Raw genomic sequence first — 27,779 nt, 5'->3', positions numbered from 1 at the left:
CAAATGTTCAAAACACCATCTCAAGAAGTAACTGGTTTTCTGCATTTTAAAAGCTAACCTCAGGAACCAAAAGGAACTGCATTGCATATTCTGGTTTGGGAAACATACTCTCTGCACCTCATCTGGAAATCAAAGTTCCCTTGTTTGTGGTCGTTCCTGTGTCATTGTGACAGTATCCATTTAAGAAGTTGTATGTGACAGAACACCACAGTAATATACTGTACAAGCACCTAGGCACAGTGTGCACACATAATTTCAAGAGTAAGATTCTAGCAGTTTTTCTTGTCTAATATTTATTCACCTGACTGCTTAAAGAAAAAGGTTTCTTAAACAGAAAAAAAAATTGAAATGCTTTCACAAAAATGACAGCCAAAGCCTGCATCCATATTCCATGTTTCTATACATTTTATTAAAGTCACGGTAAATAATGAAAGGTAGTTTGAGCACATACATTATTTGTTTCTTATTACTACTCTGTCCACATGACAGGGACCAGTCAATTCTAGTGCATTTTTCATTAAAAATAAGAGTCTTATGGTATAACTGGCACCAGTATTTCTCCTTTGAATTTAATAAGCAGCACACTAAGCCAGTGACACAGTGCAGATCATTTGCTTTAGTATGTCCATCTTTCTTCTTAATAAGTATAAAGTATTCTGAAAGTAACTACTCCAGAAAAAGATATTTGGAGGGGGATTAGAAAGTTATGGGAAACTCTTTGTGCATTATCCAATGTTCTATAACCCAGTTTACATTAAGAGTAATCTAGATGAAAAGCTGAACAAAAGAGCATTTGTTTTCTTTGAGCTTCAAATAGCATAGGTAATACATCCCAAGGCTCCTGCAGCACACAGACATTCCAATGCCTCTCAAATTCAAAAACTGATACAAATCTGTCAGCCAAAAAATTCAAATTCAAAATGTCCCAAATCAAAAAATCTTATGTCAAGTGAAAGCCTGCTTCAATATACGATTTTGAGCCAACTTTGAGTTTGTTTTTTTTTTTAACCATGCTTCAGGCAATAGTTTTCCAGACTTGTAGTCACAAAACAAGGTGAAAACACACTTCATTAAAAGCAAAGAGACCTTTTATAACCAATACACTGAAATACTGTGGGTGACCTCTTGAGATCCTGGACAGCAATGTAAGACCCAGGAAAAAATAGTCACACATCAATAGACTGAAGATACATTTACGGTGTGTGAAGCATTCATTATTACTAATGCATCTCAGTACTGGGTCACCAGATTGGATTCAAGTCTACTCTCTGTTTCCAGCCCTTCTCTCCCTTAGTCCCCAACTCATGAAGGATGTTTTCCTTACATCAGTGCATTATCTGTCACAATTCAATTGATCTGTCCTGTCCATCTCAACTGCATTCCAACTATTAAGGAAGTAAGGGACTCAGCATTGCTCTGGAAAATTGTTTTTATTTAATTTCATACTTATTTTTTAAAATAAACTAATTAGTAGCAACTTGGGAATAGGGCTGGCAAAAAAAGGAACAAATATTTACACACATGGGTTCTTTAAGCTGTTCTTCCAAACTGAAATAAGGCATTGTACTTTAGCAATAAATACTGTTCTTCAAACAGAGGAAGTCAAGAGCAGACCATGAAATGCACAAAACTTATTCAGAGCAACTGGGAGAAGGAAAACAATTCCAGAATACACTGAACGAGTTTTAAAAGCAACGTGCAGTTTGCGCATATTTGGGGTTTTTTTAAGACTTTTACTTTATATCAGGCAGCTGGTCTAGACTGCAGAAATCCAGCAAGTATGAAAACCAGGCATCCTCACTGCATGGTCTTATTTTCAGGTTTAGCTGAGAGATGCAAAACTGGACAGCCCACAATATTCCCTCCCTTACCCACCGATCTGTGCAAGATGCAAGAATGCATCTTTGAAACCACAGAAAAGAAACATTCGTGTCTGAATATGCATGTTTTGAATTGCAGACAGGCCAGAGTTTTATTAAAAGATCAACTAACGGCTGCTGAAAGTAACAGTTATTCAGTCAAAAACATACACAGCATTTCTAACTCCACTCTTAAAAGCAAGCACATGCCTGTACAAGAACTTGCTTTTGCCTGTAGCTGTATTTTAAGTCCAGTCAAACAACAACCTTTTCACTAAGCTCATAAAAATATTTTTCTTTCCATTGTTTGTAAGTTTGTAATATAAATATTTATTGCAACACAAGGGAACACATAACTTACATTTTAGCAACTGCTAATGAAACAATTGTTTGAAAAAGCAACTGGAAGAAGAAAAAAGTCTTAATCAGTTATCAGATGGTAACATCAAAGCAAGTTGTCTCACTGCTTCTGGAATCCCCCAAAATACATCAATGCTGTATACAGTAAATACAGGTTTTTTAAACTTGGTGCTGTTCATGAGAGCACTGTTATCCCTGTCAGGTTCTAAGAGGCTGTTCAACAACTACCCCTGGAGATTGTAACCAGGAAAGTCAAACATCCCACAGTTGCTCCCTAGTCTTCCACAGATTCAGCACCAGATCTTTAGAACGAAGCAGACTGTGTTAAACAGAGATCTGACAACACAGTGTTATTCACAGACAATACAAATATGAAAGTATAGAGCTCTTCTTGGCTAGCAGCATGAAGAAATAGAAAAATATTATTCTTCATATTCATATCCTCTGCAGCTCCCTTTGTATTTAATCAGAACTTATACACTCCCCCTCTAACTTTAGTTGACACGAGCACCCACAATTTCCTGAAATAAACAAACTGAAGATACCAGAATGTTTACTTCATCATCTTGATTTCTAACAATGGGAAATGATTCTGATGTGCCACAGCAAAACCACCCACAAAACACCTACCCATCCACCCCTTCTTTGTTTGAAAGCTTTAAGAGAGATGTAACATGCAAAGTGCATCAAGCAGAATACCCTGTATTCCACAGGGTTGGTTTCTGGTTTTAAGCTGTCTTTGTACTATTATTACTATTTATATTGACTCTAGTTTTCCATAATTGCAGCCTGAAATTTTAAATTAGTCTCCAAAGGGTGTCTCCTTGTATATTGAAATACAGTTATAAAATGTTGTTTCCTGTGAGATAAAGGATGCACCAAAATTACCAAAATGTCTACAGAAGAATCTAACTCTATTTGAAATTTGCACTGTTGAGAAGGCACACAGTAAAACCTTTATTCCCTCCAATATATTTCAGTGCCCGACTCATATCTAGCCAAACAGATGCTCCCTTGAAAAGAAGGGGCTTTATCAATAATTGTATCCCATTTCCTGAACCAAGATTCCAGCCAGAGTGCCCAAGTGGACAGTAAATTAATTCCCATAGAAAGAGCATCCTTATGTCTCACTGAACACTCTTTATGAAGACAACCTGAAGACAGCTATAAAAAAGTACTTAGTTCATAAAAACAAAAGTTGCTTTAGCTAAAATATTTTTTGAACAGAGGATAAAATATAAGTGTTCTGTAAAACAATGACACTCATTAGTTGCAGGAGTCAACATCTCAGTCTTACCAGCTAAGACTAAAGATTTTTCATTGTACAGTCTGTCTTCAGCAGGTAGATATGCACTTCGAAACTACATTAGCTCCAATTTTCCAGAATCTTCATTACGTGGTTATCATAACACAAACACTATTGCAGCATCTCTTTGCACTCAGTTTTAGCTTTGGAATGATGTCCAAAAAAAGAATAACAAACATAAACAAGTTGATGCAGAAGGAGAAGCAGAACTAAGTTACTTAGCTCTTCAAGAACTAAGAATTAACTTAGTAACTTCAAGAAGTGTGTATCTGTAAATAATTGTTTTTAACATAAATAATATTTTTAAAATATTAGTGGCAAGTAGACAAAGGATGCATTTTTATTATAAATAAAATACAAATATCTTAGAGCATCTGCAACCTTGACAAAAGGCAGCTAGAAATCCATAAAAGGTTTCATACTCAAGTTAAGCTTGAGTGCACATCTCCTAATGACATGGTAGATACACACACCAATCAGCCAGTCTGAAGCTTCACTAAAGCTTATATAAAACCTCTAGAAAAGGAAATGAAGAACTTGAATGCCTGAACTTTTACTGAAGATTCTCAAGGACTTATTGACTGAAGGAAAAAGACAAGCCTTGAACATCTTTGTATGCAAAACTGCACCAGATATGTAGAAAGAATGAAGGAAGCAAGATCTCCATTTTCTTAGTAAGGGCCAAGAAAAAGAATATAAAGCAAAATGCTCATGGTTTGGGAATACAGAACAAGGAAAAGTGCTACATCCATAACTGTACCTTCAGCAACATTCTGCATGTAACAACAGAACATAAAAGCTGACTAAAAAAGGACAGAAACATGTGTTGCATTTTACATAACCAGCTAAATGATTTTATTTTGCAATGAAGACATTTTCAGACATATTACTAGCAACAGTCTAAATGATGATTCAAAAGGTCTAACACATTTTTCAAATAGAATGGCACCTAATTCTGCTATATCTTATTTGGTCCTCTCTTTCTTCTGTAGCTGTCAATGTTGACTGAATTATTATAGAAGGAAAAAAAAAATCAAAACCAAGCAATAACACAGAAGAAAACGAAGACTGTCTTATTCTGTGGGAGGGCCACACAACAGCCTTCAAAAGAAGGATTCAATTGAGATGTGAGCAAAACATCTTTTTATGATACAGATCTAATTTCTTCCCTCTCGGGCAGTATACAGTTCCATCCCTGTCCTTGCTGTTCAAAATGCAGGTTGCATTAACCATTCTATTTGCAAACAATGCAACAAGAGGTACTTCTATGCCAGTGCAACTGGCAAGGAAACTTGGTGAATGGGAAACTTCTCAATTCAGGATCAGCAGGAGACTGAACCAACATGCGAGAAACTGCATGAAGGGGCTGTAGGTGTGCAATATGTGAGAAGAGACAAAGCAGGAAAGAATGGCTTCATATATAGCCATACTTAAACTTAATGGGCAGTGAAAAATACTCAAACACAGCTGCATTTAAAGGAAACCACTTCACTACCAACACTAAAATAAGCACTAATTTAATAAGCCAGAGGTAGGTGGGATAAGCCTATACAGAGGTGCTGTACATTGATGCCATTCTGGCCATGCCCTGAAAGATAGCTCCACAAGGAACTTATCTACCATACTGCCCTGGGGATCTCCTCTGCAATCCACAAAAGCACTAGAAGGCACAGTATAAATTGATTTTTATGAGCTTACTTGCCTCTTGCAATTTCATCCATTCCAGACAAGATTATGTAGTCTCTCTTCTCTATCAGCAGATTAATTATGAATTTTGTTATAATATTTGGCCTTATGCAAAGATTCCAGCTAATATTTAAATATTATTGTAGCTGTGGACCAATAATAACTATCACCAGGCTAACAACAGCACTTCCAGGCTCACCCTGCACTTGAGAAGAAGCACTAGCCAACCAATCACTGTAAAAATCACATCCTTTTATAGACCAGTCTATTATGCCTGTACAGGGTGTTTTTCCACCAGGAATAAATACTCAAAACTCCCTAATTTTTACACATACACTAGGCTGTCTTTCAACTATAAGAAAGCAAAATAAAGCAAGTAACTGTCAACTAGCTGTAATAGCTGGACATCTTAACAGTGCTTACAGAAGATGGTATAAATGAATGATCTAAATCACTTAGATCACAGGTCAAATTACAATGCAGGTGAGAGTATTTCCTCATAAGACTCTGAGCTACTCTATGCTTTGGTACAGTTAAAAACTAATTTTTGCTCAACGGACTCTCTCAAAGGTTAAAAATAATCATTATGCCAATGCTCACTTAAGATAGCACAGCAGAAGCTGGCAGTCTGTATGATGGGGGTACTCTACACTCAGAAGCAGTTGCCAAATCCCTTTCAACAAGGACCTGGTGACAGCCTATGAACTACAGCTCAAAAACTGGACAAGTAATGCTTCAGCTATGATAAATAACCAACGTTCTTCACAGGTTGCTCCTGTGAACTTTTGTATCAGGGTATATATTCTTTACACTAACCACAGCTGCAGTAGGCTGGAAGTGGATTTAGGATTCCTAGTAAGAATTAAGATTACACTGTGAAGAGCTGCATTTCACTATAGCTAGAAGTACCTTCTCCAGAAAAAACAGAAAAAAAAAATCAGACCCCACAACCGTATTTTTCAGAAAACCCACAAATGAATGTTTGATACATCTAAAGTACATAGGTGTTTCATTCTTAGCATTTATGAATCAACACATTCTGTTGTTATAGCTAGCCATTACAAAATAGCATTATTTTAAGAGACACTACATGGAAAAAAATGTTTAGAGAATGAATAGCAAAATAATCTTTTGGTTGAAACATTACCTTAGAAGGAAAAAGTATATTTGATTTAGAAGACACCTGATTTACTTCAAACCCACTTCTAACAAACTGAGCAAAAGAACAACACTGCCTTAAACAAAAAATAAAGATATCTAAACAACAGACTACCTGGCTCAATTAATTTTATATTCTATATTCTAAGCCACTAGTGAGACCAGATTAAGTATTACAATTGGCAGTCAACTTTCATCCTCTGACTTCATTGCAAACTGTAAGAATCACCTTTTGCTTCATCACCAACCTCTGCACAAAAGGATGTGTCTCTATTGAGTGGGAGAGGCAGGTGAAAGAGGGGGAAAGGGATGTACAGTACTGCACCATGGCATTAACAGAGAAGAAAGGAATAGTATGTAAGGAGAGATTTTTCCATGGAAAAGCTGTGTTGTGGGAGGCTTTGAAGGGCTGTCTCAAGAGAGCAGAGCAGAGAGAGCAGGGCTCCAGAGAGCCCTGTGAATCCAGAAGAAAGGCTGATGTGGGGCTCTGGACAGAGACGAGTCCTAGCAGTGAAGACTGGAAGTTAGCATGAACGGGGCAGTTTTCTATGAAAGGAAAAGGGAGGGGATTGCTTGGCAGTAAAACAACACTGCTCACTAGGCAGTGATGTGAGGCACGTAGGTTGAAGGGATCCTTGACACACAGTGAAATTTGGGAGCAACTATGTAGCATGAAAAGGAGAAAGTACAGACAAGTTCTGCACTATGTGGATATAGGGGTGGAAAAACAGGTTTATGAATCTCAAAACTGCAGGAGAATCACAGCTCCAAGAGAGTAGTTTATCAGCATCTTCCCTTGGGTCTTGCAGGTGATTAAGCACAACTTCAGATCCCCATAAACCTCACATGCAATAACAAGACAGAAAGCCAACTTCCTGCTGTGTAAACTGCAATTCACTGTTTTCCTTGTTGATACTGTAAGAATCCAAGTTGTATTTTGAGAACTCCAGCAGGTGAGGAAAAAATAATAAAAATAACTTCAAGCAAGTCCTACACTTGCTCAACCCTTCTTCTCTTTTTCTCCTCAAAAAGTAAGAGAAGTTGTTCCAGAAGTGAACTCAATCCACAGGGCAACTTCTGAGAGACACCTGGTTGTGCTGGATGCAAAGTCTAACAATTTCATCACCACTATTCTCTAGTAAAGCCTGTACAAATTGCTGAAGAGGAGAAAGTCTTGAGCAGATCCAGAAAGATATGCTCATCACTGATAAAGGCTGAGAATACAACTTAATTCTTATTTGCCATTTTAGTAGAATGTCACTGAAAAATTCTCTATCAAGTTTCTAAAATACAAAAATCCCCTACCAAAAAATAAAATAAACAAAACAAAACGAACAAAAAAAACCACCAAAAAATCCCAACCCCCAAAAAACCAAACCTAACCACACCAACCCCACCTCAAAAAAACAACAGAGAAAACTCACAATACTTCTCACTGCATTTTTTTCTTTTTAATACTTTCTTCACTTGGTATTTTGCTTCTACTGTCAAATCAACACCTCTTCTCTGGAAGGGTGGTTTAATGATCTTAAACAAAGAAGTCCACATAATAACTCAAATCAGTATCAGCAATTGGAGGTATAAAGCTATGAAATTTGTCACAGACTGCTAACAGGAATCTACACATTGCCTACTGAGCACTGACCTTAATCTCTAGTTTATAAGCCTCCTGAAACTAATTAAAATTTTTTTTAAATTAATTTTGTATACTCAAGATGTGCTCTGAAGATGTACTGAAAAGCTGCATTACTTTGGTTTCTAAATAAATCTTGGCAGCAGAGAGTGAGGGAGGGATGGGGGGAAAAACACTAGTTCTGGATACTACACCATGGGAAAAAAAGCACTTACAGCAAGAAAGCAGTCTCAACATAAAAAACCCACAAAGTCTTGCTATGTCAAAGGTTAGGGAAGTCCAAAAGCCAGTTAACACCAACTGATGCATACCAAAGGACTTTATCTAGAATTTAATCGCCTCGAGAGTAAGACCAAATGTAAATATTTAAAACAGAATCAATGTTTTAAAGCACACAGTCCTGAAAAAGTAAGGAAATCAGCTTCCATAGCAAAAAGGAAAAAAGTGTAAGTTATGCCACTGAGGAAGCGAACATGAAATTTCTATACAGTAGAACAACCATGGAAGATGGGGCTGACAGCTGGGTCTTGTTAAAGGAGGACTTTAAACAGAAGTATTTAAATTCATGGGATTAGGCCAGCATTCCTAAGAAATGCTGTTCAGATCCTAAGCTGCAGAGGCCTTGTCTAAGCGGCTCAGCAACTGAGTCACATAAACAACTACTGTTAAGTCTGCTGCCACCACACTTGGTAGCTTCATAAATGGAACTTTTCTTGCATATCAAAACTAAAGACAATACAGTGTTTTGCTATTGCAACTACGAATGTAAGTTTCAAATTTTTCTCCAGAAATTTATCTTCCCCCAAACTTTTAAACAAATGAGATTTTTAATTCAGTGATGGATAATCCTAAGCAGGTGGCTGAGAGCAGTTACTATACAGACAGTCACATATATGCTGCGCATTATGTTTCACTTTACATTTTGCTTACAAATAGGCTTGGAAATTCTGTCACTCAGTATTCAGTTATTCTTGTCTTTCATCCAAATTTGATGCTGTGATAAAGGTAAGGCAGATTTAGATGAAAATAAAAATGAATAGCAAAGGCTGACAAATAACTTTAAAGTTTACAAAAAAGTTTTTAATAGTAATGCTTTTTAGATCAGATTAAGATAAAGCCATCTTAAATTAACACGGCACTTGTTTTTCATGCAGCTTTTTTTTAAATACAAGAAAAATGAATAAGCTTCTTTAAACATCAGGACTACTTAGCAAGGGTCACACTGACCGAAAAATGCTATACACATGTCTCATTTCCATGCTGAGAAACACAGCAGGGACAAGAATCAGATACTCTGTGGAATTAATCAATCTGGGGACAGACACTCTCCTATCACAACTGAATTGTAAACATCAAGAGTCCTGGCAGCCTTCAAGAAATTAAGAATGGATCTCTACAGGATGGCTCATGGGCTTTAGCGCAGAGCACCTTCCCACAGAATCCTCAGCAGCAAAAGGCAGGATTATTTCTTTTGATAGCAGCTACTCTTTGGCTGCCACTCTGACAGCCACAGAGGCTCTCCTCCATCACAGTGGATTTATTTGGAACATGCTACTTAGTAAAAAGTCAGAGGTGAACACAGCCTGCCTATTTCTCAAGATAGACAGGGGAATAACTTTCAAAATAATTCCCACAGATCACATTCAAGTTTCCCATGAAAAGCAAAGCTGGGAGCAGGCTGTGTGACACGCTGAAGGTGGTGATCATTTGTGCTTGCCCCTTCAGAAACAAATTCACCTAGGAGCACACACTGGGCTGTGCACACCCAACAGTCCCAGTCACATAGGAAAGGAGGGGCTGCAGCACACACTTCCTCCTTCTTCCTTCCTATCCTCTCCTGGGATAAATATACTGCCTGTTCAGAGGAAGAAGCTGAGCACCAAAATGTTACGGTACTTCCAACACCAAATCCTTCCCCTTGACCTATTCTCAGAAACATGGCACTGGCAAAGGGGCAGCCCACCTCCTACCTGCACGGTCTGCATGGTCAGCCCATTCATCAAATACACCTACAACTACTGTCACCTGGGTAAATCTACACACATTTATTTTTAGCAAAGCATTTGAGAAATGCAGTCAATTTATTATTGTTATTGGCATTTAAGTGCTGCAAGGTATTAAAAAAACCACAACACATTTCAGATGGAGGTTTCCTTTGCATTTAAAAAACACTGAGACGACTCCCTCAGAAGCACTAAAATTTTATGGTATGTAAACTAATCTTTCTCTCTATTCCAGGGTCAACTGTTCTTTTCAAAGGAGTTTTTGGAAAAATGTCTCTACAAGCTTTCCTGATGTCTTTTTTTTTTAAGCTCCCAATGCCACAGTTTAAAATAACGGCTTAGACATTAAAGCTTGAGCCAGCCTAATACCTCATTGCTGTCATGAAAAGGAAGAAGTCCCCAACCCTCCATCCATTAGCACTTTGCTCCAGAACACAACTGAGCCTTGTCAACCTTCTAAACCATCAGAAAATTCACTCAACACTCCAAACAGCAAAGCAGCCTTTCTGCTGAGTTAGCGAGCATAAATAGATTACCCTGTGACTGGACAAATATTAGAGCCAACACACTCTTTTGAGTTCACACCAGAGAGCTGGGAGATGGGATGGAGAAAGAAACAAGTGAGACTTCCCCTTCTGGGCAGCAGCAACTTCACCTGTGACAGGCACACTGTAACCTGTGACTCCATTTCTAGCTCTGAATGTGCTGTAAAAGATTCAAGCATTTTGCTTACGTTCTTAAGTTCAACAAGAAACAGAAGATGCCACCTTTCCCATTAGCTCAGAGATATTTTCAAATGCTACCTACTGTAGAACATATGCAAACACATATGTATGACATTGAAAAATTGTTATAATTTTGTTGAATCTGCATTTATGTTAAAACTGGATCAGTTTTTACCAAATGAGTAAAATGACAAGACTTAATAAATTACTTTATCTACAAACATATTCAAAGCTTGTACTTTTTATTACAAGCATTTAATGCTTTAGTCCATGAATGTTTCATTGGGCACAGCTGCAACTGTGCAGCTTACTACCAATTCCATGAAGTTCAAGTCACTTCAATTTTTCTGAACCATACATTAGCTAGCTGATATAGGCTGCCTTTCCTGTCGGTGTAAGAAATACTCTGCTGCCTTCAAACAAAAATTAAGTCATGACACACAAGTTCACATTTGGTCTAAAGTTTGCACACAGCTTCATTCAGATGAGAATACACAATTGCCAGCACCGCCAGCACACAGCTGAGCCCCTGACTGGTGCGAGCCATGGGACAGAGAAACGGGGGGACCAGCTTCAGGCAACAGAGCTCCTTCCTCCTACATTATTTACAGCCTTCCAGACTACAGTATGCACTTCAGAAACCCCTACATGCTAATAAAACTACATCTGTGTTTTGCACTTTCTCTTTGGGCAGGCGGGTGGGAGTTTGTGCAGAAGAGCATGAATGGTTAATGTCAGACCATAATACTTTCAGAAATACCCAAATTCAACATCTTTCACAAGAATACTGGGACATAACTTAATACCTAAAAAAAAAAAATTAAAAAAAAAAAAAATCACTCATAATTCCAAGCAAGGAATAATAAGGGCTCACAAAATTCCATGTAATGACCAGAAAGCAACAGTGCCAAGATAAGTCTGGAGTAACTCAGGCAAATTTTTTAATCTTTCCATCACATTGCCAGAGTCAAGACTGCAGAATTCCTTTGGAGTGACACTTTCAAAATCTGTTCTGCTACACCTTTACTTGGTGACAAAAATATTCACAAGAACTCTGCTGTACATCCCTGAATACCTTAGTTCTAAGTTTTTAAATGGAACCCTGACTGCAACTACACCAAATGTTCGTTTTTTCAGTGTTTGTAATTATTTTTCTCTTATGGAAAAGGATGGAAAAGGACCCTGTATTCTGTTTTCTAGAGAATGACCACTTCCCATTGTCCTTGTTCAACACAGACATATCTCTCTAGGACACTCTTAAGGTTTCCCTAACACAAATGATGTCTTGGAAATTTTTGGTTATAAGAATTGTACAGATCTCAGTACTCAAACAAGGGTACCAGCCAACTCTACTCCTGGCTGTGGCTACAGGAGTAGCATTCTGCACAAACAGCTTGTTGCTGTTGAAATCACCTGGGTCTAAAGAGCATCATGAAACTTATATACTGCATTTATTATTATTTGTTATATCACTGAGAGTCCAACACAAATTTTAGAGAACTTCCAGTAAGTACCTGTTCATCAAGAAACAGATGTTCCTGGGTTTTTTTGCCATCACAGCTTAATATCAGAAGCCACCAAGGCTCAATCTTTAGAAGACTAATTTATAGATTATTTTTCTTAACTAGTCAGATATTTTAATTCCTTCACCTTTCCCTGATACAAATCTAATGACACTACCAAGATATTGTTTAAACATCAAAAAACAACGAAATGTAAGAACACCTTTTACAGACATATTGATAGTACAATATTGTCTAAAAAACACAAAACTTTTATAGATGTGCTACGTTATTATTAACACAATCATAGTTTTTTCTACAGAACATAAAAATTCATGTCTTTGTATGAAAAAAATTAGATACAATTTCTAAGCATTAAAATTTAGTTAGAAAATCAGGGCTAAAACTGAGCTTAATTCCATATTCCAAACTGAGTTTGCATCATGCTCAAAGAGTCATGCCCTTCCCAAGGCAAATTATAACCTCAGTTTACAGTATTGCTGCTCAGTTCCTTTCCAAAATACTCCAGCCTGTGTCCACAAGGCTGATGGCCAGTGCTGTCATTTCCTTCAGCATAATTTGGAAAGCAGCAGGAAATACAGCTCCCAACAAATACAGGAATACCTGACATATACAAACAGAACAGAACCTACTGTCCACTCTGAGCCCATTTTTGAAGTCTGACCAAGTGTGCTCTGTTGCAACTTAACCACGGTGAACTCCTCCCAGGACTAAGGGTATTCTGGTCAAGAGTTCTCACAACCGATGATTTTCCTACCATATGAAACCAAGACAAACTCTTATTCTGGACATACATTCTTTTGGCAGGACTAGGGGAAGAGGTTGTATGTAACTCACAGAAAATTAGGTCACCCATTTCATAAGCAAATATAAACTGCATGTTGAAGTCTGTAAGCATTTCACAGATACTCTCCCTCTGCAGAAATTTGGAAGAGATTTATAATAAATTCTGCACACTGCTAGAATAATTATAAATGCAGGAGGAAGGAAGTTCATATTTGCAACCTTAGTCAAACCAAAAAAAGCATTATATCATCTTAACAGCTGTGTAAAAATTTGGCAAGCCTCTGAGTAAAGCTTTTTCTGAAAAAAAGAACAATTATTTTTGTTTCCTGAAACATATCTTCTTTGGTATAAAGACCTCTCTAAGGACTGAGCCAGATGAATAAACTACAGAACACAACACTGAAAGTATAATGTGTACCACAATGACTATTTTTCCTGCTAAAGCAGCTGAGTTGACCACACTGTATAAGAAATGTCATTTGTGACACTAGAAATGCTAATTATTTGGACCACATTCACATCTTGTTAAGGACAAGGGCTGGCAAGAAAGAACTGATCTGCATTAATTTGCTGCAGACAAAATGAAGCACAAAGCAGCAAAAGTAGCTATTTAAAATATAGGTGACTGTGACCAGTTTAAAAGCCTCGTTACAATGAGTCTCTTAATTCCTTACCGTTTCAACATTTAAAATGAAAATAATTTCCAAGTTGTGTTTGTCTACTGCACTGTGAAAAAGTTTATGCAGATGCAGAAGTTTGTGGCACGTTCCATTAGCCTACAGTCTCATTTCCTTGGATTGCTAACAGTGAGGCATGAACTGGCTGAAGATTTTTTTAGCTTCATTTTTTGTGGAAAATATTTTTATGCTTGAGTCTTAGATCTCTGTCTCAAGCTGAATCAAATTAAAGCAGCACCACCATGGAAGGATTTACAATGAAGCTTAAAAAAATTATTTCACGGCTTTTATCGTTTTTTTATCTTCCTTCAGACCTTTAAACGCCCATTCAGGTCTAAGTCTTGCTGGCAACTTCTTCCCATTATCTTTCCAAGGGATTTATAAAGTTTTGTTGATAGGAGCTAGAGCCTAGCATACTCTAAAGGGCCAGCTTGTAACAAATCAGAACAGGTTTACAAGCCAAAAAAGAAAACTGTTTTTGCAGAGTTATAAATTCCACAAGGAGCTTTCTACACATTCTCTCTGCAACCCAACACATCTCTGCAGTAAAGGTAGCTTATAGCTAATAATACATAAAATTAAATTCCTTATTTATGAATTATTTATGCCAGGGTCCAGGTCCAGACTGTAACAGAATATTGCATTTGATAGTGCCACACATCTGCTTCCTTCAGCAGGAGGGGAACACTGGAATGAAATGGAACTGCTTCTCTGGAGGTCCTGAAATCTCTACAGGTGATGGATTCATCCATCTTCAGAATTGAAGATATCTTTCCATCATAAAAATGAGGTATTACAGCTCCTACCAATAAATCACCACATCTTTTTCTTTCTCCTTTTCCTTCACAGACAGCGTGTTAAAGTGCATTCACACAGGTCAGAGCATCTCACCATCCATTTACAACACAGCAAGCAGTTCTCTTACTAACTCTGAAGCATGGGCAAGAGAGGTGGGTGGAGAACACAGTCCCACAGCTAAAAATGAAGCTCTTTTGTCAAGGTATCCCATGACATTAATCCCCTCTCTCCTTCCACTCAACAGTAAAAGCAGACCTAACACTGTAAGAAAACCGTTTGGTTCCTGACAGATAAGGATCTTCTTAAAAGCTGGGAAACTAGGGCAAGGTGGAACTTCAGGTCTTCAACTGGTACGACACATCAATAAAGCCAAAAAACAATGAAGTCTAATTTTCAAACAGGTAGTCTAAGTTCAGTAAAACATGATCAGTGCTTTTTGATTCTAAGCATCCAGGAACACTTCCATCAACGCTTTTCAGGAATAGTCCTAGCAATGTGACAGAGATTGCACTACATTAGCCTTCAGATGTAAATTTTTAATGAGAAAAATGGTTTTGCACACCACAGCCTGATAAAAGACAGGTTGGTTGTTTTTAGCATAAATGAGGGACATTAACTTTGGGCTTTTAAGATAAAGTAATAAAGGGCCATAATAGTGTCCACCCTGAAACAGAGAAGACATCAGAATTTTCACAGCACATGGATGTATTAGGAAAAAAGAGACTGAATATTATTTGTGACTCGGTGGCTGAAAGGATTTGACATAACTCAAAGCAACAGTTTTTTAGGTCAAATGAACATGAGCCATTTCATAAAAGCATCCACCAATGTCTCAGTTAGACATCTAGGCTCAAGAATCCCTGAGCATTTCTAGTGCATGTAGCCTTATTTTTTATAGAATGGAAGATCGAGACATTAATTGCCAAATTGATTTTGCAGGTTAGAGTGAGATAAAAATCAGACTTAAATCAGATCAAGGACAACCCAAACTTTTAACAGAGCGAAAAGAAAAAGCTTAGAAAAATCCCCTGTGCTTGTTGACACCACTATGCAAAATATTTTAGATGTTGCATCCAAAATAACTGCAGGATATAAGTAAAAACCAACAAACAAAAGATAGTTAACAATGTTATGTCTAAACACAGAAATCATCCACAGGTTCAGTTCATGCTGTGTAAGCATCACACGAAAGATACCAACAAAGCAGTTTAAAAATTTTACAAAATTTTATTATGAATAAAATTAAATTTCATAAACTAGAATTTTTCCATTACCAAGTCCTGCAACAGCCTTTACAACTGCTGAAGTGACTAATTGCAATCTCTTCATTATGGTACTGGAGATTCCTTGATTCAAACCTCCTACATAAGTACAAACACAGCATCACTCCCTCTCATAGTCAAGTACTGAAGGGAGCCTGCAGACCTCTCCTTCCCAGCATAAGAAAAAGTTAAGACTAAACTATCTGCAGGGCACAGCAAACAACACAAGCAATTTGTACATGCAAAGCCAGAAAATCCAAGTTTCTCTATATAAGTCTTCTGATTCATCTAAAGCAAATTAGGTCTCCTTTTTGCAAGGGGAAGTGACAGCAGAAAGAAGAAAGACAGTGTTAAAAAGTCAAGAAATATTAGTGTATTTGGGACTGGACAACATTACACACAGGCAAAAGACAGTATACCATTTAAAAATTAATTTTACAAGTCAAAGACTGGAAGGAAAACCTCAAGAGCTTTTTCTTAAAAAAAACCCAAAAACCTCACAAACAATCACCTAAAAATCTCAACCACAAGCCTCTCCACCCCTTTGCAAGCAAAGGGAAGCAGATGAGAAAAGTCCACCTTCTGTATGAAAAACAAAAACATGGCCAAAAATCACTGGAAGAAACTTGGGAAAGATTTCCACACACTGCTGTTGTTGCAGTGCTAAACACCACTGGCCACATGGATCAAGAATGTCTTCCTAGCACTCATACTCACTGCTGTCACCTTCTAGCTGCAAATGCATTTAAGAGTTCAGAAAGTTAGAAAGGAAAAAAACTTTTATTTACACCAGTATACTTTTTGCACACTTGCTCATAAAAAGCACTAGTGAAGAGGCAAGCAGTATTACCAACGTTATTAGTCTTTAGAACATTTCCACATGGAACATAGTTAGATCTTAGGGTTGGTTTTTTGTTTTTGTTTTTTTTAATTAAACTACTCAGACACAAGATAGGTTTTCAACTGTGCTGGTGAAGCTGAAGCAACTTCTGTTTTCATACAGCTGGCTTTGGCAGTCAGCTGCAAATGCTCTTTTGCATGTAACAGAAATCCTGCAGCACACTTTGAAGGATGATACATATAAATAGAATAAATAAGGAAGCAATTACCTGGGCAATTTTCCCATAATATTGAAGGAAGTCTTAAGAACAATTCTGTCTTACTGAACTTAGAGAAAGCCGAAGATACGGGTCATGCTGTTTTGCTCTCCTTTTATTGTTCAAGTGTTCTACAATGTTAACCTCACATTCTGATACTGCCTGATTACGCAGCAGTGCAGCAAAAGCCTGACAAAACTGTAATCAGTGCAAAGTTAGAGCAATAACCACTCTTTGAAAGACTGGTCATAAGTGTGCCTGTGGAAATTTTAGTGAAGAAACTAGCCCAAGCTCATTATGTAATGGCCAGTAGCTGGAACAATCAGCAGTGCATGACTCAAGGTGTTAGCATGCTGTAACATCAGTTGCAGCTGCTCTGTCAGAGCTGCCAGGGGACCTTCATGCTTATTAAGGGAACTGACTGGCTATGGTCCCATGGCAATATCCCGGAGAATTCCCACCAGGAATCCATGCCTGGCTGTTAGCACTGTTTCAAAGGCACTGTCTCTTTCCTTTCAGTGCAACCACTTATCAGATCTGGAAATGAAACAGCTCAATCACAAGCCAGACTGTGCCCCACAGCATCATTCACAAAGCAATACCTGTAAAAAACCTAACATAATGCATCCTAAGACCTTGTTTATTCCTGCTCTCAAGCTGTCACCTGATGTCACAACCTTCTCTCAGAAGAAAACAATTAAAAGAGCAATATCATCTGTGCAATCATTCACAGCCTTTGTGCTAATTAGTAAGGTCAATTCTAACAGTAGCTCTTTCCAGCTCTGTTTTTTAAAATTTAATCAAGTCACAGACAGCAAGCTCTCAGCCCCTTTTTCAGTTCTTCTGCATCATCTAAGAATTTATGCCAGCTGAGGAGAATATGCACAAAGCACAGGACTAGCACAGCTAATAATATTATCCAACCTCCCACCGTGTGCATTTTGAGATAGGGAACACCAAGAACAATATTCTGTCCAGTTCTCAATGGACATAATATCTCCTTGTGGAACAATTCTAGACAACAGAATCTAAGAGCACACACACAACATAAACCCAAGTACAGGAAGGAACTGAGCACAGAAGAAAGATTTCTCTACCTATCCAGTTTCAAATCAAGAAGCATTTCAGAAGAAAACATTCCAAGACTAATTCCCAAAAAGAGGACAAGAGAGCTACACATACAACTTTCAAAAGTACTCATTTTCTGCAACTCAAATAGAGAACTGGAACACTGTATGAAGAAAAAAACTATGAATGTAACAAGACGGCAGAAAAAGTGTGTTTCAATGATGACAAGGACAGCATTTAATCCATAATATAATGCTTCCTCTGTGGCAGACCTAAATTCCTCTTTTAAAGTAATGTCTTATTCCTCAAGACACTATAAAAGCTCAGCAATATACAGAGAGGGCACAAATCAATTTTTTACAGAATGCAGAGCCATGGATATTGTTTCAGTGCTTATTTTGCTCATCTTTGGAAAGCAAAAGATCAGAGTTAGTTACAAACATATTTTCTAAATATGATCTATAAGATATATTGGCAGTGTAATGGCAATAAAAATATGAAAACTACACAGTTATCTATCTGTATTCCACTGCATACCAGGCTACTGCATGCACACCTAATGATAGTAAGATCATCACTATTCACTACTGTTGAAATACAAGCCTCAAACCATACGTTCAAACTAGTTCCATACAACTACACATGATTCTTGATGCACACAGGACCAGATTGCTGCAGCCCTCCCCAGTGAAATGTTGCTCATCACATCATAGATGCAAGCAGAACTTCAGAAATTAGGAAAGAAATATTTAGTAAACTAAGGGCTTTTTTCACTGGACCTTCAATTACCCCACGAAGTTGTGTTCTGCAGTTTAATAGATGACTCCATCACAGCACTATAGCTATCCACAATGAGCCATGTCAAGTGAAATTTTAAATTTTCTTTTCAAGAAGTGAACTAATAATATAACATTTCAGCCATCTATATATTCCAAATTCTACTAAAAAACCCAAACAACTTCATATCCTATAAACTACTGTTTTGAACAGTGGCTGTCACTATACTCCAAAAAGTTTGATACTTCACTCTGAGTGTCTTGGAATGAACAGACATGATAAAGGGTAATGATTTATGATGTATCCAGATACAAAACAAGATATTTAGATATATTGCAAAAACAAGAAAGAATATATGTTAGTTCACTATTCCTGTCAACCATACTGCCTGAATCATGCTAAAATACCAACATTTCAATGACAGCAATCCAGCAAAAATCATTTTAGGAATGAAGCAGCAGCTGCTGAATTTATCAGTAGGCTATGCCTTCTCAATTCTTATGGCACATCATAACACAGTAAAAGCATGCGCAGTTGTAAATCCAAATATTTAAATCCACACTGGAAGGCAAAAAGAATGCAGACAACATAAGGCCAGCTGTGACTTTTACATTTTCATAAAAGAACAACTGGCCCTTTATCTTGCCTTTCAACTCACTCTAAAGTAGAAAAAAAAAAAAGATTTAGGCAGCTTCAACTAGAACAATGTATTACACGAGACACATCAATATCTTGTAACACTTTATCATGTTTCATCAGATCAGGTGTACAGAAATGCTGTTCTCAAAAGCTCACAGCCTGTCAAGAGTTGTATCAAAGAATATGCCAGACTAATCGTACCTAAAAAAGTTAATCATGAGCATAAATACATAAAACTAAAAAGTTCTGACTTCCGAGTTTCAAGTGATGTACATTTTAAACTAAAGGAAGACAGTGTACTTTCAAGATTGGAAAAAAAAAATTGGAGGTGAAATTCAAGCTCAGAAGGGGTTATAGTAAACTCTACAAAACCAAGAAGCTAGATAAAGATTTAGGAAGGCATTGCTTTAAAACACACTCTCCTGTTCTACAGACATAGTCCTATTTTATTACTAGTTAATGCATCTTTTACTTTACAGTGTAAAAAGACATGAGGTTGGCCCATGGTCACATTATACAGACCATAACAATTTGTGCTGCCATCTTCAAAATAAGAAAGTATGCACTTCACAAGAATTAGTGGAAAACAATCATCAGAAGTACTAAACAATAAGGAATCATTTAAAAAGTGAAAGATAATGCCATAACGTGCCTCATGTACTGCACTCAGATCAGTCTTTACGCCCTAAAGCAACAGCAGTTCAATTTAAACTCTTCATGACACTGACAGCAGATAACCTGAACATTAAATCAAAGTAATTTGTGTCAAGTGACAATGTTTTTTTCTTACACTGTGTGCATTTTAAATTTAAAGGTCACACAAACCTAATGTACTTTAAAGGATCTAGGGAAAAAAAGACACACAAAATCATTCCCTAAACTTCTGGGCCACACAGTCTAGCCAAGCTAGCTTCCTACAGGATACCTGTAAATATAGTAACTACCTGGTCCTTCAGCAGAATGAAGATTGACGTCTCTTTGCAAAAAGAAAGACAACCAAGTCATCACATTTCACAAATGAAACACTACTGACGTTGAAAGTGCATAGTCTGAAAATACTTTGTTTACTCTGTGCTTGGACTTTCAACCCCACAACGCACGCTCGTCATTCCAGGAATATTCCATTCCAGCTGATAAAAGATAATTCAAGATTTTTCATTACCAAGTAGCAATAACTAATCCCAAGGGCTTTTTTTTTTTTAAACTTGTTGTTGCTTTTGAGAACCTTCTGAAGTTTTGCACACTTTCAAGCTAAATAGAGGTAAACAATATCAAAATACAAAGTTTCATTCAAGCTAATCCCAAGGACTTAGATTGCAGGTTTGGGGTTTTTTTTTCTTCCCCTCCTATTTTTAATGAGAAAGTCTCTGAGGATACCAAGCACAAAAGGTTAAGCTGTATGCTGTACTATCAACTGCACAGTAGTTAACACAGAGCATTCTTCCTAAAGACACAGTATGTTTCACTTCAACAACTGTGCCGTGAATATGTGGTTCCTCCTGAAAATTTCATTCATTTCCCCATTGCTTCCATTTTCCGCTCTGCCGCTCTTCCCAGAAGGGAAGGCAACATTCACACTTTTCTATGGAACTCTCCTTCTCCTTCCATAAAATTGCTGAAAATGAGACTTCTCACTTCTGCTGTGCTTCTTAGAAAGAATCTCTAAGGTCTCTAATCCAGCACAACTGAACATTTCTTCATGAAATTAATTCTTTCCTTCTACCCTGGGCAGGAATTTAGTGTTGGCACTCACATCAATCTGACAAACAGCCTTTCAGTTTCACAGAACTGATCATAAGATATCACTAAGTTACTTATTAACAGACATAACTGAGTAGAGGTGAAAGACAAAGTTATCTTCTCTTATGCAGCTTCAGGTAGAGTTGTTCTCCTGACCTGTGACATGCTCAGAGACAGTCCAAGCTTTAGCCAGCCCTGCCACCTTGCAAAGTTACTAGAGACCAAAAACTACTGGCTTCCCCCCTTCACCCCTAAATAAAATGTCACTATTTAATAGATACAAGTGCTTCTCTTGAGCTCTCAGACACAACTACTGCTAACTAAAATCCAGCCTACTAGAAATGCTGTGCACTGATGCACATGACAAAATTGTAGCATGCTTTTCCAGGAACAGCACGCAGTCACCCATCCTTCTATCAAAACTACACTCAGAACTACATGTCCATGCCTTAAGTCATGCATTAAAGACAGAAGTGACAACTTCCTTGGAGAACAGAGGTCTGTAAGGCATTTTTCTTTATAGTCTCAGAACAACCTAAGCAGTTTTTTCACAGTAAGAATATTGCTTTTAAATGCACTATAAACCACATTTGTGGTAAGTCTTTAGTCACCTGTGACGAAGAATGATTACAGACACCTGGGAAGTCCAAACTTGCAATGGTATATTAAAACAGATTCCAACAATTATTAACTCAATTTTAAATGGAGCAACAAGTTCACAGATCTATCTAAGAGAAGAGCAGGAAGCAAAATTACTAAAGAAAAAACCAAGTAAATGTTTGGTATGTGTGCTTGGGTTTTGCGTGTATTTTTCTTACAACTAGATATTATTTTATTCCAGTGACCTTTATATATACAAAATAAACTCAAGCATGGTTTAGTGATGGACTTGGCAGTGGAAGGTTAACAGTTGGACTCTACGATATTAGAGGTCTTTTCCAACCTAAACGATTCTATGATTCTATAAATAAAGATAGCTTGGAATGCTTGGCTTCTGGCACAGAATCAAAAATCCTATGCAAGATGCCTCATCACTATACTAGGCATGAACTAGGCAAGTCAGGATGAAATCAAAAACAATCATACACAAGCAAGAAACTGCCTAGAAATAGCCAACAGTGCAATACCAAAGACTGAGGCTTTATTTTAAGTCCAGACACAATCCATAAGTAATGTACCTCTCACAGAACAATTGTGAGAAACCTCCCAGGGCTGTGAACACTGTCCTTGCTTCTAAAGGAAGCTAGGGAAGATATTGCACTGCACAGAGGGCACCTTGTTCTTGTAGACACAGTCTGAGAGCTAACACAAATTTAAGAACTTCAGATCTTTGTGTATTCCCAGTCAACAATATGTGAGAAAACCTGAGGGAACACTGTTATAGCCATAATGAAATGGCTTCACATTTGTTAGAGAGTACTTCTCTTCCCACCTAATACAATGTTTCTTGTTCTAAACCATGAAAGAGTAACAAGTAATGAGCTCAGATACAAAGTGGAAAAAACCCCATGGGATTAAAATTAAGGAAATTAGTATTCAAGATCAGTATTTCTGCAAAACTAATAAGCCTCCCATGACAATCTCACCTTCAGAAGATCATCATTAAGCTGCAAAAATCAGTCCCATTCATGACATGATTGAAAACATGCTGAAAACTTACTTTTTTCAATACTGAGCTAGAACCCAACCCAGTTTTGCAAAGCAGCTTGTCTGCATAAGTATAGATAACATTAGTCATCTAGATACAAAAATAAAATTATTTGCAAGATCACGGGGCAAAGTATTTCCTACAGCAGATTCTGAAACTCTGGAGAGATGCCTTTTTACTACTCATAAGATGCAAACAGCAATCTGGAAGGGAGTTTGTCTTTATTTTTAAAAATGCCTTTTACATCCCAAAAGTAAAAGAACCTTTAATTTTACAAAATTATATAATCATGATCTAGGAAGATGTATATAAGGATGTAGCTTCTCTCAGCAGCTCCCCACTCATCACCCCTTTGATTTCACCAATTTGGATGCTGTGGATTATGCTGCAAACTGGATCACAGAACTTACATGGATTTAATCTCACCAGTCTCTTCTCTTTCTGAGTATTTTTAATCCACAATAGTTCAGTGATCTCTAAAGCTACGTAAGAAAAAAGGGGAAAAAAGTTGCCTCTGATCTCAACTGCTTCTCTTCTGCTCTAACTAATACCATCTCATTAAGGGACCGACAAGAAAAAAAACAAACAACAGAGCAGAACATACAGTTCTTGAGACTGGGTCAGCACTGTCAGAGATGCAAGCAGGGACTTGTGGCTATTCCAGGCAGAGCAAACGCATCTGTACAGAGATTAATGACTGTATACAAACAACATGTGGAGCAACTTCACTTCTTTCAAAGAACCTGTGTATTTGTTTTGCTAATGCTGTCTTCTCTAGCAAGTCAAAGTCTATAAGTGACACCTCATCGTGAAGAGGCGCCTTTTCACTAATGGTGTATCACAAGGATCAATTCAGCAACTTTATAGTTAAACATAAGAGTACCACCACAAATCTACAAGCCCCTTGACCGAGAGAAAAATCTGCCAAACACAGCTTCAGTGTACTTTTCCAATACCAATCAAATCAGTATTTGAGACAGAGATATTTCACCTTAATAATCAATGGAACTATTTAAAGGAAATCCACAGACATCAAAAAAGCACTAGGGTTTTTTCATCACTGATTGAAGCAGTAGTTGGGCAAAACTGTCTTAGCATCATCTATAAGTTTCAAGAAGAATGAAATTCCACACAAAAAACTGCATTATGAATTCTATGCTGTTAAGGTAGCACCTTTCACAGTATGCAGTAACTCACTCAACTTTTAATGTTGCACTTAGGAGACAATTTTATTACACATATTGAAGGGATTTAATTGCAAAGGTAATGTCAGAATAAGAACTTGAGACAGGACTATTTTATCATCAATGGTTGATAGATATCCATTTGCCCTTCTAACACTATTCAGTGATACAGTCTTCGAAACCCAATTTTACAAGCAGATGATGCAAATTTGTCAATTACAATTTCAGTAAGGTTAGTAATTAAGTCTTTTGGACATTTCTGAAAACATTTTTTCTTTTGCAATGACCAAGTGGATTTCAGAAAATGAAGTATAATTTCACACAGTTTTAGTTTGGGGGAGCAATTTTACCAGGAGTCTATAACCAAGTTCAGACATTAAGACTACGATCACATAGAATGAATTAACTACCTTTTCTGGGCTAATGATGCCTGCTCTTAGAAAAGTGTAACAAATGAATTCACACCAAGATGAAGCCTACCCATGCATCCCTGGAAAAAAACAAGCTCTACTAGGAGCTTTTCTTTGGGGAGCAAACTGTTCCTTCCTACTGGAAGAGCTAAGAAGACAACAACTGAAATAACTACGAGAAATCATTTTATTTTTGAAAAATAAAGCCTCTTAAGATCAATCATCAACCATTGCCTACAAAAGGTATCCCAGCAATCTCACACACTCCTTTAAAGCAACAGGTGTTCCCTGCACCATGGCTTACCATCCTAAGAAAGGAACAGGTTGCAACACACAGGATGTTCAAAACAGTTTGTGTCAATACACTGCTCCCCTGTAAAAAAACTATTTTAAATTCAAACCTGTCTCAAGACACTAAGCAAGGAAGGCAGATTGAAGATCATATAAAATTTGTCAGTGTCCCTTTTTTCATTATTTTTTATATTCTTTCAAGAGACTAACAGCTGGTACACTATACTGCTTTCTTGAACTGTGGTTTATCTCTTAGCAATACTTTTCTCTGTCACCACATGCTGAGTCAGAGAAGCAGTGGTAGATGGACACTTCATTGCAGGTCATATGAGTTTAAAAACGAAGCCATTTTAGGAAAATATCTATCTGAAAATGAGATCTGTAGGAGGGCAATAAATAAATTCCCGAGTGCCACTTACCTTCTTGTTCTATAAAAGCAAAAAGCTTCTGTAACACAGATTTCTGTAAGATAATATGAGCATCACCCAATGATATGAAAAACCACATACTAACTTAGGTGCAGAAAAACAGTCCATGTTCCACTATCCACCACATCCACCCAAGGAGGATATCAGCGTATTAAATACGGATGTGTCTAGATCTTTATACAACTTATATGTAAAGTATTCCTTAGATTATGACCTATGCTTTTGTTCTTCAAGATGATTTAGCAAGTAATTTTTCTGTTCCTCTATTTTAATAGGAAACTTCTCAGCAGAGAAAAGCTGATTTAAGACAATAAAATTGGAAAATTTGCTGGTTTAGACAAACTATTTCAGTAAACATCTAAATTTGTTCATCAATAAACATAAATTAATTTTTCTGCTCAAAGGTGTTTTACAAGCTGATGTCTGGAGAACAGTGAAGTGAGGGGGAAGAGATAAAAAGAGGCAATTTGTTCAAAATGGAGTGGGTGTGATTCTACAGTCTCACAAAACATTCATCTACCACGTGAATGGCAATGTAAAGGTATTAGCCATATGAAACACTATACTTGTGCAAGATGAAGTGTATCTGTACTCTTCCAGTAAAAAAGAAATTATGTTACACATACCGCTGTTTGTTCCCTTCCGAACACCTATAACCCACTAAAAACATAAAAACCCTTAAAATACTAGTAAAAATTACAAAATGCATGATAAAACACACAGACAGTGTCCACACAGGTGACTATTTTCTGCCTCACAAGACAAAAAAATCCAGAAGAAATAAAACCTTCTGAAATGAACAGGTAAGTCATTGGCTTCTTAAGACGATCGGCATCAATGCAGGAGAAAAATAAGTACAGCTGTATGAATTTTACAAGGTCATGTGACACTCACGTATACAGACACTCCTCCTTTCCCTCCCACCATCAGTGATTTTCCCCATGAAGAAAAAATAATATCCCACTCTCCCACCTTCATGAAACCCAATGCAGAAACCAGCCTTGCTTGGGAGGCTCCTCACAAACCAGCCTGCCCTCAGCAAGCCGTGCGGCTAAAGCGCTCAAAACACTTCAGCTTTGATGTTTCCGTGTTCGGGTTTTTGTGATAACAACAAAACGTTGTAACGAGCAGTGCAAACAAATGTTTCCTTCTCGCACCAGGATCGAGGATTTGCGCGTTGTGTTCCGCGGTGGGAGCGCTGGGCTCGGCGGTGCCTGTGCGGGGACCCGCTGCCTGCGGCTCCACAGGGTGGAGACTCACCCAGGCTGACATTGTCTGCATGCCACACACTACATCCCTCGCGCATCCCTCCCGAGCCATGCCTCTCCCGGGGAAAACGCGAGGGCACACAAAGCTCCACCAGTCACCACCGGCACAGCGGAGCCTCTCTGGAAAAAAACCACGCTGGGGCGTGCAGGGGTGCCGGGCACAGCGGCGGGACGGTAAATGAGCCCCTTCGCGCCGGTGCTCTCGCCCAGCCCCGGCGGTGCCCCGGCAGGAAACGCCGCCCGCCGGCTCTGCCACCGCCGGCTCCGCCACCGCCCGCTCTCCCAGACAAGACCGACGCGAATGCGGCTCCGCCACTCACCTCGCCCCGGCTCCGGGGCAGCCCCCGGCGGGCAGCGGCACCGCCCCGCAGAACAGAGGGGCGAGGCGGCGGGCTCGCTCCCGCTCGCTGCCGGCGGCGGCGGCACCCGGCTCCGCTCCGCCCGCAGACTCCCGCGGCGGCAACGGCGGCGCCCGCTGCTGCTGTAGCTGCTCGTCCCGCGGCCGCTAATGGTGGCCGCCGATACCGGTTCCCTCCGCCGCTCCCTTCCTTTCCCGCTCCTTGTTTCCGCCGAGCGCGGAGCCGCCTCCGCCCGGTGGCCGAGGCGCGTCCCTGCCCGGCAGCGGAGGGAGACACCGCCCCCCGCGCGCCGCTGCCGCCCCAGCGCCGCCGCCCGGGCCCCCCCGCCGCTCACTTCCGGCGCGCGGGCCGCGCCTCGCCCCGCCCCGCCGGGACCGCCGCCAGCGGGGGGGCAGCGCCGCGAGGGCGAGGGGCGCGCGGGACCGGCGGGCGCGCGGGGGGCGGAGGGCGCGGTGCCGGCCCCTGTGGGGCCGATCCCTGTGGGGCCGATCCCTGTGGGGCCGATCCCTGGGGAGCCGATCCCTGGGGAGCCGATCCCTGGGGAGCCGATCCCCCGGTGCCGATGCCCGGGTCCGCCCGCACCGGGCGGCGGCCAGCGCGCTCTCGGCGGGCGGTGGCCGCGCCCCAGGCAGTTGCGGCTGCGGTTCCGTCCGCAGCTACAGGCGCCGGGTGACGCTCCCCATTCCGATCACCGAGGGTTTCTGTAGGCAGCCCGTTACCAAATCCTGGGAATCCTGCCGAAATCCTCGGTGGTGTGTCCCGCTGTCCCCGGGCCAGCCCCGGACCGCGCCGCCTTGTCCCCGCTGTGCCCCGGCCGGGAGTTGGCCCCTGTTTCTCATCCTACCACAGCTTCAGGGCCGAGATCGCCATTCTTTAAATTGTTCACAAAATGGAATAACACGCGTTGCTCGCTACTGCAAGTAATGCTATAGGAGAGGAGATTCGCTTAAATACAGTTCATTGCGTGGGCTGCTGGGGCTCCAAGCTCCAGCGCGGGAGAGGTGCCATCCACGCTGCCTCCCGCCGGGAACGTGCCTCTCCCTGTGCTGGAACCGCTGCTGTGTCGTGACAGAACACAGGCATGTTTGTTTGCA

General features: G+C 39.3%; 1 protein-coding gene across 4 annotated transcripts in view; it reads right to left on the bottom strand.

Moving 5' to 3' along the window:
• The window catches only part of RAPH1 (Ras association (RalGDS/AF-6) and pleckstrin homology domains 1), an 87,882-nt gene extending 60,273 nt beyond the window's left edge, over positions 1 to 27,609 (bottom strand). The window contains exon 1 of one of the 4 annotated variants that reach the window (XM_064660637.1): positions 27,405 to 27,609. In XM_064660637.1, coding sequence (XP_064516707.1) covers positions 27,405 to 27,524 — 120 coding nt within the window. In that variant the 5' untranslated portion in view covers positions 27,525 to 27,609. Of the gene's footprint in view, positions 1 to 20,301; positions 20,532 to 26,646; positions 26,973 to 27,404 lie in introns of those variants that run through there. The other 3 variants (XM_064660636.1, XM_064660638.1, XM_064660639.1) reach the window with 3 other exon arrangements.
• Between the last annotated feature and the right edge of the window lie 170 nt (positions 27,610 to 27,779).

This window comes from Pseudopipra pipra, chromosome 7, assembly GCF_036250125.1.
Source record: "Pseudopipra pipra isolate bDixPip1 chromosome 7, bDixPip1.hap1, whole genome shotgun sequence".
In the NCBI taxonomy this organism is placed as follows: domain Eukaryota; kingdom Metazoa; phylum Chordata; class Aves; order Passeriformes; family Pipridae; genus Pseudopipra; species Pseudopipra pipra.
Note: the sequence above shows the minus strand (reverse complement) of the source record. Positions and strands in the feature narration are given on the sequence as shown.